General features: G+C 33.8%; 1 protein-coding gene across 1 annotated transcript in view; it reads right to left on the reverse strand.

The window, feature by feature from the left end:
• Positions 1–10,415: 10,415 nt before the first annotated feature.
• The window catches only part of LOC136025506 (DNA repair and recombination protein RAD54B-like), a 33,363-nt gene continuing 25,874 nt past the window's right edge, over positions 10,416–17,904 (reverse strand). Inside the window, exon 3 of the mRNA XM_065701536.1 lies at positions 10,416–10,611. Coding sequence (XP_065557608.1) covers positions 10,416–10,611 — 196 coding nt within the window. The remainder of the gene's footprint in view (positions 10,612–17,904) is intronic.

The following is a 17,904-nucleotide window of genomic DNA, read 5'->3' on the forward strand; positions in this document are numbered from 1 at the left end:
AAAATAAAATAGCTCGGTAGTTTAATTTAAATAGTTCAATTAATACCATCGATGAATATCGATGTGTAGAAGATTAGGTCCTATTTATAATAGTTTAATTAAAACCAGGCAAGAAATTTTATGCCTCTAGTACTAAAGAAGATAAGGAAATTCTACATTTCAACACTAAGGAAGTTTGAACATCGTAAATAACGACCAAAATGGAATAAAATTTGGACAAAATTAATAAGTTTCTGCTTGATTAGCAAAAGCAAAGGTTTATTTCACGTTACGGGCTTCCGTCCTTTACTTGCTCTAAAAGTTTCCTACCGATCAAGAAAACTAATTTTGTTTGATTTTAGATTATCACAAAACGATACAACCCAATTTTGTTATAAATATTTTTCCTCTTTCGCTCGTTTAACGGATGTCTAAAAAGATGCACAAGAAATTAAAAAATAAAAATCATAAAGAAGAAATGGATCATGGTCAATATTATGAAAAAGTCGTCTGATGGTCTTTCAGAGCTTATGTATCATATGTATGGTCTTTGGTACTGTACGATGTATACTGAGGAATTTTATTGGTCCATTATTCATGTTAATGCGATTTGTATATCGTTTTTTTTTTTGGAGGAAAGAGGTAGAGGTCGCTTCCGAAAAAGTTGAAAAGAAGAGGTTCAGTGAATTTTTTCACTGAGTGTCTTTGGTACTGTACGATGTATACTGAGGAATTTTATTGGTCCATTATTCATGTTAATGAGATTTGTATATATTTTTTTTTCTTGGAGGAAAGAGGTAGAAGTCGCTTCCGAAAAAGTTGAGAAGAAGAGGTTCAGTGAATTTTCGCATGTTCTAGTGATTAGCAAGATCCGTAAGCCTATTGACAATGAGAAATTGCAGAAGAAAAAGGCCAAAAAACAAGATATACCTGAGCTGCTGTGGACTAATTATGAAGAAAAAATTTTCTTTGAGGTAAGATTGTCGCTTAAATTTTGTATTATCATAATAAAGTTAACTTATTATAGCTTAGTGAGGCGTATAGGTTTCTAGTCCATGTTGGAAATAGTGTATCTGGGATATCACCAAGGGGTCTGGAACACAAAAGAGTATCATTTTTTACCTTGTTTTTGTGGTCCTTTAGAATCATCTTTGAGACGGGGATCCCACTGTCCCCATGTAAAGAAATGATGATATATAATATTTTTTAATATACATAAAGGGTCTTACAAGGTTAAAACCCTCCTATTACTAATACCTTGCTGGTTTTCCACCACTAATTAACTACCTCAAATTTTAAAAAGTGGGATTGTTTTGGACTGTATTGAGAATATGTAAAAGTGGACCTAAATAATTTGGCATTTGAGAGACCAATATAGTAATTTCTGTGTAGTAATGCTAATTTAAAAGTACGATTCCCAAAATGCAACTGAAAACAAAATACATATTAAATGTTTTAACTTTTTTAACTTTAATGAATCAAAAATAAGTAATATTTAAGGAATAAATATCAGCATATGTATATTAAACTGTCAATCCAAATTTATTTGTTTTATTTCAGAAAAGGGCAAATCAGGCTCTGGTCTTAAGAAGGCATGGGGGTTGTCAGTTATACTTATTTTAATTTCTGCTCGTTTTGACTTTGACTTGGTTATTTATTGTAATTTCTGTTCGTTTCAGGTTTTATTTATATATTGATGGTGATTTAAGATGTTTTACGCTTGGAATATTATTTGACTTTATTTATGCTCATTTTTGGTTTAACGGAGCTCTTAAGTTTTCTTTGAAAGACTTGTTTCGTGAAAGAAGTTTTTTAACCAATTTCTGTTCGTTTTCATTTATTTTTTTTTCTATAAGAATCCATAGTTTGACTTACAAATTGTGTGTTTGATTTTTTTTTTTTTTTTTGGCAATGTTTAACAACATACACCCTTTTGAAAATCTTAACGCGAATAGTATTGTTTAATTTAGTTTTAAGTCTTCTCAACTTAACCTAAAAATAAAGCTTAATATTATTCACAAAACATTAAACTCCTAAATTGTATTCCCAAACGATAGAAATAGAAAAAATTGTTGTATTTCCAAAACTCCCAAATTGTATTCCCAAACGACAGAAATGAAAAATTATTTAAAATGGGACTAGGGTAAATATCGATGAGTGGAAGATTAGGTCCTATTTATAAAAAAAACAAGTTTTTTTTTAACTGAAAGTAAGGAGCGACACTAAAACTCAAAACGAACAGAAATTATTCTGTAAAAGAAAGAGGCTTTCCCCTCCACAACACCCCACTCTTTACGCTAAAGTTTTTTATTGTTTTAAAAAATAGAGTTGCGAGAAAGAGTCAAACTTTAGCGTAAAGAGCGGGGCTTTGAGGAGGTGACAACCCCTTTCATATACGGAATAATTTCTGTTGGTTTTGAGTTTTAATGTCACTCCTTACTTTCAGTTTAAATAACTTGCTTTGTTTATTTAATTTCTGAGCGTTTTTGAATTAATGCAGGTTTTGATTTTGGCTTACCGTGCATGAATAATTAAAACGAAATTTGAATATTAATTTTACTTTTTCTGGCTAAATGGCTTTCTCAAAGTTCTTATCAGATGATCTTGAGAAGAAAGGGGTGGGGGAGGGGGCCTAGTTTCCCTCCAATTTTTTTTACTTAAAAAGGCCACTATAACTTTTAAGTTAATTTATGAACGTTTTTATTACCAACAAATATACATAACTTACAAATTAACTCACGTAACGAACTTCTATATTTGTATGTTTTTATTACGTAGATGATGGGATTTACCCCCTCGTCCAACGCCCACTTCATGGAAATTCTCTTCCCCCGCGTTACATTCCTCCATGGAACTATGCTGAACAAAATGGCTATTTCAAAATTTTGATCCTGTGACTTTGGGAAAAAAGGGGTTTGGGAGGGGGTCTAGTTGCCCTCCAGTTTTTTGGTCACTTAAGAAGGACACTAGAACTTTAATTTGCGTTAAAATGAGCCTTCTTGTGACATTCTAGGACCACTGGGTCGATACGATTACCATTGGGGGAAAGAAACGAAAACAAATAAACACACATCCGTGATCTTTCTTCTGGCAAAAAATACGAAATTCCACATTTTTGCAGATAGAAGCTTTTTGCAGAAGGGGTTGTTTCTCTCATTTATCGAAAATAAGGCAAATATTCTCAGGCTCGTAAAGTTTGATGGTTAAGACTAAACTTGATGAAACCTATATATTTAAAATCAGCATAAGAATCTGATTCTTGGATTTTAGTGGCTATCTTAAAATTTTGATCCGATGACTTTGGGGAAAAAATGAAAGTGTGAGTTGCCCTCTGATTTTTTGGTCACTTAAATAGGGCATTAGAATTTTTAATTTCCGTTAGAATGAGCCCTCTCACGACATTCTAGGACCACTTGATCGTTACGATCACTCCTGAAAAAACAAACAAAAAAAGACAAAAAAAATCACATAAACAAATAAACACGCATCTGTGATCTTTCATCTCACAAAAAATACATAATTCCACGTTTTTAAAGATAGGACCTTGAAACTCCTGCAGTAGGGTCCTCTGATACGCTGAATCTGATGGTGTGATTGCTTTTTTTAAATGGGCCATCATATTATATATATATATATATATATATATATATATATATATATATATATATATATATATATATATATATATATTAAGCATATGCAGTACCGGGTCCCGACAGTCTGTACGTGGCAGGCTTCTATATATGGATTCGCACTGTCGCTTGTCCTATAAACGCAGATAATTTGATTTTTTTTTTCTTGATGTCATGATGTCCAAATGGACCCTGATAAAATGGACCTGAATAAAATTTACGTTTTTCTTATTGGACCTTTAACTTTTGCTTCGACTTGTCTTTTGCAATTATGAAAGAAATATCACCGAACCTTAGTTTCTTTTAATTGTTCAGGTGGTTTGACAGAAACCTCTTTTTTTCTAACGATTTATCTAGTCCAGGTTTTTTTATTTTCAAAGGTATGTTGGTCATTGATGACCTTATCTATGTCAAAATCCGAAACCTAATAACCATCACCATCACTTTCAATTGGTTTAATTCGCTTTACATAGGCCTTTCATCATTATGAAATACACATCGCAGATCCTTTGTTTTTTTTTAACAAATCTATGGTAGACATTGATGACCTTATCCATTTAAAAATCCCAAACCCAGCCACCATCGCTATCATTTTCAATTTTGACACGTTTTGATTCTTGCTGTCCAGGTTGATTTTCACTGACTCGCTCACAAGTTTGGTGTTGCATATCTTCTAACCACGTGTGTCTTTGCTTTTCATTTTCATTTATGACTTACTCACATGCTCAGTGTCGCATGTCTTCTAACCATGTGTGTATGCTCTTCATTTTCATTTTCAACACGCCAGTGCTGTTCTTCAAACTGTGTGTGTATTTGTTCTTCATTTTCATTTTTGACACACCGGCCTTTTTTTCTAACCGCTTGCATCTTTCCTCTTCATTTTAATTTTTGACTCGCTCACTTGCTCGGTGTCGCATGTCTTCTAACTGCGTATTTCTTTGCTCTTCATTTCATTTTTGACACGCTCTAATTGCCGTTTTCGCATATCTTCTAACCGCCTGTACATACTTCATTTTCATTTTTGAAACGTTTTAGGATTTTTATTACTAATTATGACTATTTTATTACGTTTTGAAATTTGTTACAAATAATGATTTTTATAATAATTTAGCAATGGCCTTTATTGTGATTCTCGCTGTCCAGGTTGATTTTCATTGACTCGCTCACATGTTTGGTGACGCATGTCTTCTAACCGATTGTGTCTTTGCTTTTCATTTTATTTTTTTACTTTCTCACATACTCGGTGTCACATCTCTTTCAACCGCGTGTGTCTGCTCTTTATTTTCACTTTTGACTCGCTCATATGCTCTGTGTCACATGTCTGTGATATATATATATATATATATATATATATATATATATATATATATATATATATATATATATATATATATATATATATATATATATATATATATATATATATATATATATATATATATATATATATATATATATTTATATTTAATAGAGCAGTATTTGTATATTTGTTTGTTTATTTACGCATAATTTTTCTTCTCGAAAACGGCTCCATAATTTTTAGGGAAATTTGGTATCCTAAGAAGTTCCGCCCTAAAAAAAATGATCTAGATAAATCTTGAGTTTGAGAAATTCGGTAAGAGCCTGAATTTTAGAGAAGAAAATCACATGAGTGACATCATATTTTAGTGTATATTTATGAGTCATATTTATGAGCACATTTCAAAATCATAAATAAGTCATTTATACCTCATGGGTGGTTATATCGCATTTAGTGTCTATGAAGCAAGCAGATTTACACAAGAACCATAGCTAAGTATAAAATGCCAAGTCTAATGAGTCTATTTACAAAAGGCGTTTTTAGCAGTTTCATAATATCTTGACACTAAAAACTTAAGAATTTCTTAAAATGAACAAACTAGAACATCAAATCAAACAAGAACAAACCTGAGAAATGTAAATTCACAATGAGTGAAGATGAACAACCTAGACCATCAAACGTGAAGACCAAAGAAATTTGCGGTTAGAATACATACGAAAACAACAATTACTATGAATAAAAAAAGAAAATTAAGAATAATGAAATATTCGGATATAACATATGTGTCAGCGAGAATAACAACAAGTCCAAAATGAAAGTGAAGAACAAAGAAAACATGCATCGATTCTAATACGAACGTGTACACAGACGTGATGGTGATTGCGATGCTGTATTCGCATTGGAGTATTCGAACTATTTACTGCGTTTGATGTCAGTACCAACCTAAAGTACGTTCCCATTCTATCCATCGCGCCGACGAAATCACAGACACTTTAATTCTTCCGCGCGTTTATAGGATGTCATACCGTTTCTTCTTTTACTCTCCACTCAAAGAGGCAGTTCTTTGCGACTTAACGGAGACTTTCCTTCAACTGACAAACCAGCCTTCCCAAGTGACAGAACTGTAAGTTCACCACCCCGAACACTTTGTCATGAAGACATTCAATGTAAAACAAGACTGTGACGACGTGAATGAATTTAGGAAAGAAACATTTCTACGACAAAAGACCAAGAACATGCAGAGATATCCTCCAGCTAGTACTTCGCTTTTACAACATATCCTTAGAGCTGAACCACAGCCAGGTCATGTGTGGAATTGCAGCCTGGAATCAACACCCCTCCTACCCAGTTTTTTTTTACTCTGGCTGGGTCAGAAGCACCAATGGAATGCGGCCTCTCAATTAGTTAGGTTCCCTTCCGCCAGCGTTAAAAGTCGTCACGAGACAGTGCGTTGTTCTTGCAAAAAAAGGTGTGAAAGAACGTGCCGATGGAGAAAATTTGACATTAACTATAGCCCACAATGCTAGTGCAAATCAAAGTGCTTTAACTGTTGAACGTGTGTTGAACATAACCCCTACGCCTTCCCAATGCCAGAACATAATTTGCACTTTACTAAAAAAAAATATAAATGAATGTGTATTGTCAGCTTATTGTGCACATGCTGAAATTTATTCCTCAAATGTTAATAATATTTGATTTTTAAAGCTATAAAGTTTTTTTTATCTACCGTACCTCTTACTCGGCATCTCATAGCTTTCTACCTTTCTAATTCCTCATATACCTTTATTTTTCTTTCCTAATAAGTTTTATCTACCTTTTTCCTAAAAACATTTTTTTTTCACCAATTTCCCAATTCATACGATTATTCTTTAATTTACGATACAACAATTCTAAAATCACATTCTAGCTACCCACGGCAGCGAAAGGCTGCTCTCATTCATTAGGCCTGTAACATATAACATTAAAATACAAATTTACAGTACATATACATTTTTGAACTTTAAAATACTTCCACTTTTTTCAAAACACTTTGAGACACTTTTCACTACATTTACATAAATAAATAAAAAAAACATAACACCAACTTTTTTTTAAATACCTCACATTTTATCATATTCCACTTTTACTTTACCTTCCGTTATTGGATAGCTACAACAATACTAAAAAAAATTCCAAAAATCAAACACTACACAATCCAAGCGAATCGTATCCCTCTCAATATATAAAATAAACTCCACTAATTTAAATCTAACTCTTCAAATCTAAGACTTCAAATCTAAACTCTATAATGTAAGTCTCAAAGACTTCAAATCTAAGTTCGCTAATTTAAAAAAAAAACATACAAAATCCTATATTATTTCCGTATTTCCTAAAAATATATTCAACCACAAGCCCCATACATTCTAAATATTCACTTATATTTAACCTTACTTAATATACAAACTTAAAATTACCGGAAAAATCTTGAAGCTAATTATTATAATTTAAAAATTCTAATCAAACACTTCATTAGAAGTTCGAAATACTTAACTTAAATTCTAAAACTATTACATAAATATATATTCCATCTTTTTTTATGTACCAAAATTAAAAACTCCCTTTTCTAATTTTCTACCTTAATCCTTACCATAAAGTGAAAAAACGAAAATCATACAAATATAAAAGCTCAAACCTTTAACCCTATAATTTTTTCTCAACTCTCCTTTTACTTTTTTTTCAATAACACATCCTTACCCACCAAGACACAAAAACAATTCCCTTTTACTATTGACCAAACACGTCCTCAACTTTCTTACACTTCATAACCCGTATTTTCTTCCATTCTGTTCCCACACGATTTATCACATCATAATCTTCCTTCTGCTTTTCTTTTCGCTTTCACGTGTAATAACAAAAATGCGTTAATTTATGCTTTCTCTAAATTAACTTTTTTTTTTACCTGTAACACTTGCAAATAATTTCCTCAATCCTGCTAAATTTGTTTCTTGTTTTTCCCATTCTAACATTACTTGACATTACGTTTCTAGTTTTTTCTCGCATAGCTTACATAGTCCATTACTACCACTCATATTCATGCTTGCTTTCAACTCTTCTGTGGATAACAAATTATGCATAAAGAAAAACATAGAGTTCTTTAGCTTTTGATGGTAACAGGCATTTTTCTAGCAGTATGAAGCTTTTGTCCACCTATTCTTCACTATAACTGCCATTTTAAAGGAATTTTAGTGGAGGAAAGCTGTTTTTTTTCATAATATTCCTTAAATTTTTCATTGTCAACTTTTCCACTCATCTCAAGCGACATTTCAAATTTTCTATTTCATAAATTTTTTTGAATGCTTGATTATATTTTGGCGGATATTTCTTTTCTTTTCTTTTCTTTTCCATGTTTCATACCAAGCTCTTGTTGGTGATTCTTTTTTCCTTATCATTTGTTCCAACATTGTCCTAACGAAAAGTTCTTTCATCTTAGCCTCCACATGTATGACCTGAAGGGCTCCATGAGTTCTATGCATGAACATATTTTCTGTTTTCAATTTAAGTGGAAAATTTTCATTCCATATGTACTGGTAAATTGCACTCACAATTTGCTTTAGATGTGTCTTTTTGGGTTACGAAACAAAGGACAGATACCATAAAACTGGGCAAGAATAAGTGTTCACATATTGGGCCTTCTGGTGAACAATCAGACCTCTTCCATATCCTTGTCTAAGGGTATTTTTGAGTTTCGATATCGTATTTACCCAGTTTTCACTTTCCGTTCGGTTCCAACTTCTTTGAAAAAACTTAACCGATATTTTAATTTTTTCCTTTCTCGGGATCCCCTCACACACCTCCTTTACTTCGTCTCCAAATGGTAGTATTTCACACTTATTTCTATTGAGTGGTAGCTTGAAGATGTCACAATATTCATCTATGCACTGAGCGACCACTTTGAAGTCATCTTCAGTTTCTTTGTACGTTGTCAGATCATCCACAGAACTGTTCAACTTCATTGCCGCATTTTATATTATAATGCCGTTTATTTCCTTTTCTAGACATTTAAATAACGGGTCAAAATACAGTTCAAGCAGTAAAAGACTCAGCGGGCATCCTTGACGCACTCAAGTTAATCCTTCCGTTTAGCTTCTGTATATTCATTTACAATAAATAAAGAGATGAAGAGTTAATAAGTATTTAACTGATTTTGGCTTAGCAAATATAAACAAAGGCCATAACCTGGACGCGTCTTGGTCTCATACTTAAGCAATTTGTACCGTACAGACTGTACTACTATTAGACGTATGCCAGAATGACAGAACGATATTTAAAAATGCCATATTGATTTCTCCACTCCAGCCTATTACATCGAGATGATGAACCTCGCGCGATTCGGAAAACTGACATTTTCTTCCACCATCTTTAATTTTAAACCCCAAGCGGATCAGTGGTACAACTAAGGTATATTTATGTGCATATACGTGCATTTTCAAATCCCAGCCAATTTTGGACCCCAAGCGGATCAATAGTACAACTAAGGTATATTTATGTGCAGATACGTGCGTTTTCCGAATTTGAAGTAGCTATTGCTCCTAATCCACCCATTTCAAGTCATTACTTCTTTTTTAACAAAACTTGTATTTTTCGGTCGCCATCTTCAATCTGAAGTACCTAGCAACATTACGGTACAACTTAGGCTAGTTTTACGTTCATATTCAGAACTTCTGCCATCGATTACCCCATACTGGCCTATTTGAGCAGTCTTGTCTTTTAATTTTGACAAACTCACATTTTCGACTACCACCTTGGATTTGAGGCACCTAGGGGCGCTACAGTACAACTTAGATTATTTTTCAGCTCATGTTTTGAACCTGTACCATCCATTACCTCATACTAGCCTATTTGAACGGCCATGCATTCTCATGTTGACTAAATCGAATTTTTGTCGCCATCTTGGATTTCAAGCCACCTAGTGGTGTTCTGAGGAAAATTGTCACTTGAATAATTGAGCCATATTAAACAAGTAAGTAAGACGGAACTAGACCCTATAGGGTCCAAACCGGCGGTGCTGATCTACATTTCATTGCCCTTCACCCAGGAAGTGCAATGGGAAATTAAACAGCATACTCGAAAATACATTTCACCCAATTTTGGTGCTTTCTTCAAATACGGAAGCATTTTGGTGCTTTTCGCCAGCACTAAAAATATAAGGTAACAGTACTGCTAGCTTTTGGCTCTGTTTTGGACGAGCTTTGAAGTTAATATTGAGCTTCAGGTTCTCAATCTCCGAAGGATGTCTTCTAGTTAGACTAGAGCTCCTTTTTAGCTGAAAAACATGTTACAAGAGCTAGCTAAGTAAAATAAATAAAAATAATGTCTCTAGTACTGCCTCCATAGTCAGATGTAGCTTCAGTCCGCTCCTCCTATGCACTTACTTCATCCGACTTGTCAGGGTCATTCATGTCAGACGCGGTATTAGCAATATCCTCATCTATGCCATTGGGTACATCATCTTCGTCTGCATAAATCTATTGCTCTCTACTTGAGCCTTCTTCCAGTTCATCATCATTTTTATCAGATTCACATTCAATAAAGTGCTCTATATCAATTCCTCTCTTGAACTTGAGAGCATTGGTTATACAAAGGTGAAGGAGGTGGCTAAAGCATGAAGACCTTTCAATCTCCCAAAGGTAGCAAGCTTTGACAGTAGTGTAAATACAGGTACTTGGTTAAACGAAAAAAACAAAAACAAAACAGAAAACATGAAAAAAAAACCAGAAACGGGGAAAACAGATTAACAAAACACAGAACAGAAACAGAAACAGGTCGGACAAAAATAGCTGTTCTGTTTCTGTCCTTTTTTGAAAAACCGAAACAGAAACGGGTTAGACAAAAACAGAAACAGAAGTACAAACAGAAACAGTGCCAATACTTAATCGTGAGCAAGAAATTTTCTGGAGGGGGAAATTTGCAGCGAGGATGGAATTATCCAGGGGTAGTTTTCCAGGGGAAAGAGCATTTCACGCGAGAGAACTTTCCGCGAAGGGAATTTTTTTGGGGGGAATTCAATGGACTGGGAGGTTAGTTTTCTGTGATTATTTGAAAAAAAAAATAAATGAAAATAAACAATTTTTTCTTCTGGGAGTAACGAGCAAAATTGGAACTTAAAGTGAACAGAAATTACTCCGTATATGAGGGTGGTTACGATTTTAATTGAATCCAAACTGCTAAAGCATAAGGCGTTGAACAATTTAAGAGGTAATGATGCACGAAAATGAAGCATACACAGGATCTGCAGCTAGAAGACTGCAACAACAAGCATAACCACAAATCCAAATGAATTTCATGGACAACAAAACCTGCGGTAGAACAGCCAAGCTGGCCCTGTGATTTGAAACTAAAGAATGAAACGATAACTATGCCAATGCGTAATTTATATGTTTCAGATTTCATTATTCTCATTTTCCCAAATGAAAAGAATGGGTAAAGAACTCTGCAGTTAGAAGATAAGCGACAAGGAAGATCACATCGAGTTGTAAACGAAATCTGAGGTTAGAAGAGATGCAACAGTGAGAATTACAACCAGTCCACGGGCAAGAGGGGCAAATTGCTGACGCGCCACCTTATGACTTAAAACTACAGAAAATGGCATGATTGTCATAATGCGTAATTAGATAATCAAATATATACATGTCTAAGACGTGCCGAGTACTGGGGCCTGGGCGAAGCCCAGACGCGGCAGGCTTCTATGCATGGATTCTCATTGTCGCCTGTCCTCTAACTGCAGTTTTTTGATGATTTAAGCCCCAAGTCCCAATTTCTAATAACGATTTCTATAAGACTTAATGCTTTTGGGTTTTCTTTTTAAAGGTCTTTGAATTGTTGTAATCCCTTGTCAAAATATATACAAATATTTTTGCAATTGCCAGTTTTTTGCTCTTTAAGAAATTTATTTGTATTTTCATACTGTTTTCTTTTAAAGCTATTTGATTATTCAAGCAAGTCCGATTTCCAACAACGATTTTTGCTAAGATTCAAACTTTTTGTTTTCTTTTTAAGGTTTTGGAATTGTTGTAATCTCTTGTTAAAGTATATACAAAATTTTTTGCAAGTAACAGTTTTTTACTCTTTACGCAACTTAATGTCTTTTTATACCGAGTCTATTCAAAGATATTTGATTATTACACCAAGGCTGATTTCCAACAACGATTTCTACTAAGATTCAAACTTTTGGTTCTCTTTTTTCTAACCGCATGCGTCTTTACATTTCATTTTCATTTTTCGCCCAGATTCTCGGTGCATCTTGTCTTCTAACCAAATTTGTCTTTCTTTTTCATTTTGGATTTTGATTACTTACGACAATTTAGCAATGCCTTTGCTTTAGCTGCCCGTATTGGTCTTGTCTCATTAGACGGTCCAGGTTGATTTCCACTTTTTGTGAATTTAATTTGTTCAGGCTGTTCTTTCGGTTTTTCACGCTTGATAGTTCAGGTGGTTCCAAAGAATCATCATTTGTAATAAATGCAAATTTTCATTTTTTGGATCTTTCTATAGGCATTACATAGCTGATTACGTTCAAACCTATAGGCCTTATTCAAGTATCGAGTAGTTTTTATACAAAAAAAAAACTAATTTAAAAATTGTCAGGTTTTTTACTAGTTTGAATTAAAACATTAAAATTATTGTTCGGGCACCATAAATATTTTGTAGTTAAAACAACGTCACTCAAACAAATAGTTTTTTTCCCCAAAATTAAGGCTTATGAATTTTCCCAAACTACTGACCTATCTAAATCGTTCTTTAAGGTCAGAACATACCAGGATGCCAATTTTCTCGAAAAAATCTGGAGCCGTTTTCGAGAAAAAATACATACATAAATAAATAAATAAATACACAATTATTGCTCGTTTATATAATGGAGTAACCCTGAACCTATGCAACATTTACTGGATGGGCTAGTGTTTTACTAGGGAGGAACTAACTATTCAAAACGTGCATTTTAGCCAATATCTCTCGAATATTCCATGGGTTCGTCTTAGAGGGAACTCATTCCGTATCCCTATGCTATAGGTATGGTATCTTTAGGCTATAGGTAATAAACCCAATTTATCAATGATACTTTATACTGTTTCTATAATATCTCTCTTTGTTTTAAGTGAAGAAGAGTCGAAGTTTTCATTGTAGATGAAACGTTGAAACGAATTTGACGGCAGTTGTCAATTGATACAGGAAATATGGTTCCGTCTTGAAAGGGTCATTATACGCTGATCATGTAACATTTTTCACAGAGAAGGGGCACATGGACTCAATTTCCGAGTCGGAAGTGGCCCCTGATGTCGGAAGAACTGCTAACCAGCTATTCCTACAGAAAATTGACATCGTGAGATAATCTAGCAAATGTTTTATACTTTGTCTTTCAGATAAAAATCGGCAGTCAAGATAGGTGACTTAACGCTTGAATTTTAATAACAGAGATGCTTCTGAAATAACACTCGTTATGGTATGTGAAAAGAACCCTTTCGAATTCCAGACTCGGGAATTGAAGAAATCTTGTTATGGCTAACATAACTGAACTCCGTCGTATTAAGTTTGAAAAAGAAAATAGGGGATTTATAGGCTTGGCTAAATGCAGGCTGATGAGAATGCAGACAAATTCACAGGCGATCAAATGTGTGTATCTATAAATTAATAAATAAATCTTAAAACGACTAAAACTTATATAGAATTTGCAGATTAAGCTTAAAACGAACAAAAACCGGGTATTATCAAACAGTTCGTGGTAACAAACTGTAAGTAAGAAGCGATGTGGCTCAATAGTACCCAAAACTCTAAAAAAAGGAGTTTAGATATCAATAGACATATCAAAGAATGGCTGAGAAAAGAAATGGCTTATTCTTCTGGTTCCAAATATGTAACATTCATCAAGTTTTGCCTATCAAAAGCTACAAGCCTGAGAAAATTTGCCTGTTTTTGATAAAGGGGGAAAACACCCCTAAAAGCCAAGGAATCTTAATGAGACTGACACCATCAAATTCAATGTGTTCGGAGAACCCTAATGTACAACTTTCAAGCTCCCCCAAAAATGTGGAATTTTGTTTTTTTTTCGCCAGAAGAAAGATCATAGATACATGTTTGTTTGTTTTTTTCCCAAGGGGTGATCGTATCGAACCAAGAGTCCTAGACTACCGGGAAAGGACTCATTAAAACATAAATTAAAAGTTATAGCGCCCTTTTCAAGTGACCAAAAAATGTTGGAAGGGAATTAGCCTTCCTCCCACCTCCTTTTCTCCTCAAAGACGTCCGATCATAGTTTTTAGATAGTCATTTTGTTCAGCGTAGTTGGAAAGTCTAATCGTTATGCCTTTGGAGATAATATGACCCCAATCGCTCCTGGGGAAACTACCTTAAGAAATAAAATTGGCCCATTGTTTATAAATAGTGCTTGTTATTCGGAAGCTTGCATACATTTTTTGGGTGGGGGGGATTTTTTGCTGTGGAAAGTTCCCCGAGAAGAATTTTTTTGTGGAGGGGGGGGGGGAGAATTCTCGGGAGATAAATTTTCAGGGGAAGTTTTGTAGTGGGGAATCTGCCACAATTCATATACGAAATTCTTTTTATTTGTCTAACTTTCTCTTTACCGACTCAATTCGTGGAGATGTTAAAGGTAATTGTCAGGAGTAAATTTTCCACGAGATTGAATTTTTTAGAGGTCCTTGCCATGGGGAGGTGGTTTTTCCGTGGAGGTGGATCCTCATTATCTGGGATTATTTGAAAAACGAATCAGAAATCAAACAACAAAAAAACTCTTTTCAACTGAAAGTAAAGAGCAACATTAAAGTTTAAAGCGGACAGAGATTATTACATATACGAGGGAGGCTGTCCTCTTTTCAACATCTCGCTCTTTACACTAAAGTTTACATTTTGCCCCAATTCTTTACAAACGACTTCTGAAACACAAGGGTCGTTTATTTGAAACAACATGAAACTTTTATAAAAGTACTAAGAAACTTTAGCGTAAAAATCAAGGTGTCGAAGAGGGGGAGCCCCTCTCATAAACGTATGTATTTCTGTTCATTTTGAGTTTTAATGTTGCCCTTTACTTTAAGGTGAATCTTTATTTTTTATTTAATTAAAGAATAAATTAAATCCAAAACGACCAGAAATTAAATAAACAATCATAGAAAATGTTGATGTTAGTGCAAAAAAAGTTACTATGAACATTTCTACCCAAAACAAACGCTATCTGAAAACATCCACTTTCAAATTTATTCCAATGAAGATTATTTTTCGGATACGTCATCCACATTCATAAACTTACATGTGGCTGTAAAGAAATCTGACAATGAAATTCTAAGTCTTACTGATGTAATTTCTTGTGAAAATTGTGTATTACATAATTTATTTCGACAAATCAGTGTCTACATAAATGGAACGTTGGTGAACACTAGCAATAATCTCTCAAATTACTAGAGCTACATACAGTTTATGTTGATGACATCAAAATCATATAAGGAATTAAGACATTCATCCAATAGCCATGAATACAAGACAGTAACTGACACCACAACTATGCTTAGAGAGGCCACAGCTGGTGAATTACATTGAGTGGGGAAAATAAATCATGAGATATTTAATATGTCCCGATGGCTACCACCAAATATTAAGGTGGATATAAAATTAACCTTTCCTCCATCTAATTCCATTTTATGAAAGTTACTTGCTACAGCACCCGATGTAACAGTCTCTCTCGCCTTGGAAATAATTTATGTACGAAAGCAACAGGTTATTAGTTTTGATTCTTTGGCAGTGGAAAAACTGAGAGTTAGTGGAAATAATAACAAACAATTTGTTCCTCATACAATTTAGCGTCATATTGCCACGGATTCAGGCATTTTCGTCGACTCTACTTTTATCAATGATAAAATTCCTTCCAAACTGGCATTGGCATTTGTAAAAAGTGCTAGTGCTATAGGATCATGGACAAAGTTCCCTCTTGTGTGTAAAGTAAATGGAATTCTACTCAACAAATTCTCCTTTGACAAATCCTATAGGACAGTGTATGAATTGACAATGCAGTCCCTAGATCGAGGAAAATGGTATAACCAATAAAAAGCTTTCAATAACTTATGGTATCATTGTATTAGACTTATCTGGTATTCAAGATATGAGCATTGTACGAACGGGCAGTCTAAGTTTACAGTGTACCTTTGCCAAGCCATTAACTGAGAGTATTACATTAATATCGTCAAATCAATTTACTGATAACTCTACTGAGAAATCACTCCCAAAGGCAGTGTTCTACTAGACCTAGCACTAAGAACACAATTCGAATATTCAGCGTGCCGTACATGTACAAATACAAATCCTATTGTATACCCTCAGATTCCTTGAAAAAATCAAAGTGTTAACAATACCCTTATCATTGTTAAAAACAGTTCATTGAACGTAAAGATGGGTAATTGGCTCTGTATCTTTAACCAGCGAAAAATATAGAATTTTTTGATCCTCTTGGCGTACCATACGTATTCTGCACTCCACACATCAACAATTTTATTGAAAGCAGTGGGAAAACTTTTGTTCAAAACCTGAAGGGCGTGCAGGATTTAACGACTAAAAGCTGTGATTTTCATGCAGTTTCATATTTCGTTTACCAAAGTCATGGCTAAACCTACAATGAATTTCTCAAAATTTACATAGACGACCCTCGACTGAATGACTTCCTGTTTGAAAATGCACTTTTATATATTGATTCCAGTACCTTACGATTAAAATTTTCAAATTTTTTTGTAAATTTGTTTATTAATAAAAAATGTAAATATATACATTAAAAATGTCATTTCTCCTCTTTAGATTTATTCTTCTATGTATAGGTAGCTGTCAAGAACAACTAATGGTGGCAGATCACCTTAATTCCACTGTATATTGAACTTGATGTACAAATTCAGGGTCACATTTTCTACAGTGCAATATAACTTCAGTCTTATTGTATCTCTTTTGTGAAGTCAACGACACTTTTTTCATTCACATTGTAAAATTCACGTGTTTCAATTCGCTTATTTGAAGCAATATCACATATAGTGTTTTAAAATGGAGAATTACTTTCTGTAGCAGCAAAATAAAATCAGTAGGCTTATAATTATAGTAACCATTGTCTTTACAACGATGATGTAGGAACCAAATTCTACTGTTATTCCAACAGTTGAAGCATAGAACTGATTCTTCCTCCCAAAACATTTTAAAACCACGACAATACCAATCTGTTAGAAATAAACTAAAATATTGTGTAGAGTTCTTTCAAATCATACCAGGATAGGTATTCTTCCACTGATCATATTAATGATAGTGACAATTAAAGCCTAGGAACCCTCTAGAGGGAGAGTCACAAATCTCTTCGAGCAAGGAATCAAAATCTTTAATTTTCGCTACCTACTACCTACTACTACTACCTACAGTAACCTACTAAAAAATGTCTAAAAGAGAAAACTATTTCGATACAGAAGCATTTTTATTTCATAAATGCAATAACATATCACACATTTTTCACATATTGATTCAAGTTATTGTCTTCAATGTATTTCACTACTGCATTGAAAGCAGCTTGAAGTCTATGTATATGCATTATATTAAGTTTTGCTGTAAAACATAACTGCTCCTTCAATTTGAATTTGCTAAATGATATCACATTTCTTTCATACGTGTCATCCCATTTAAGGCTTAGTCGACATCCTCTTGTAATTTCTACTGCTAAGATTGGTACTTTTGTCTTTGTGTCATTGCTGTTGCCACCTCCACTATCAACTTCCAATGGTGTAAACAAACCACTTATTTTTTTGCTAGTATGTCAAATAGAAGCTTGATAAGAAAAAAGATATATTCAAACTGTTCTCTCTCTGAATTTTACTTTCTTACTAGTATAAAGTACATTGAAAATCCAGCCTTAAATTGGATCTGGTTGCTACGGCTGGTTGATAGGGCCTCATGGCTATATGAAAATGAAGTTCTCATGGAAGTAGGAAA

The sequence above is a fragment of the Artemia franciscana genome, chromosome 3 (genome assembly GCF_032884065.1).
Source record: "Artemia franciscana chromosome 3, ASM3288406v1, whole genome shotgun sequence".
Lineage (NCBI taxonomy): Eukaryota > Metazoa > Arthropoda > Branchiopoda > Anostraca > Artemiidae > Artemia > Artemia franciscana.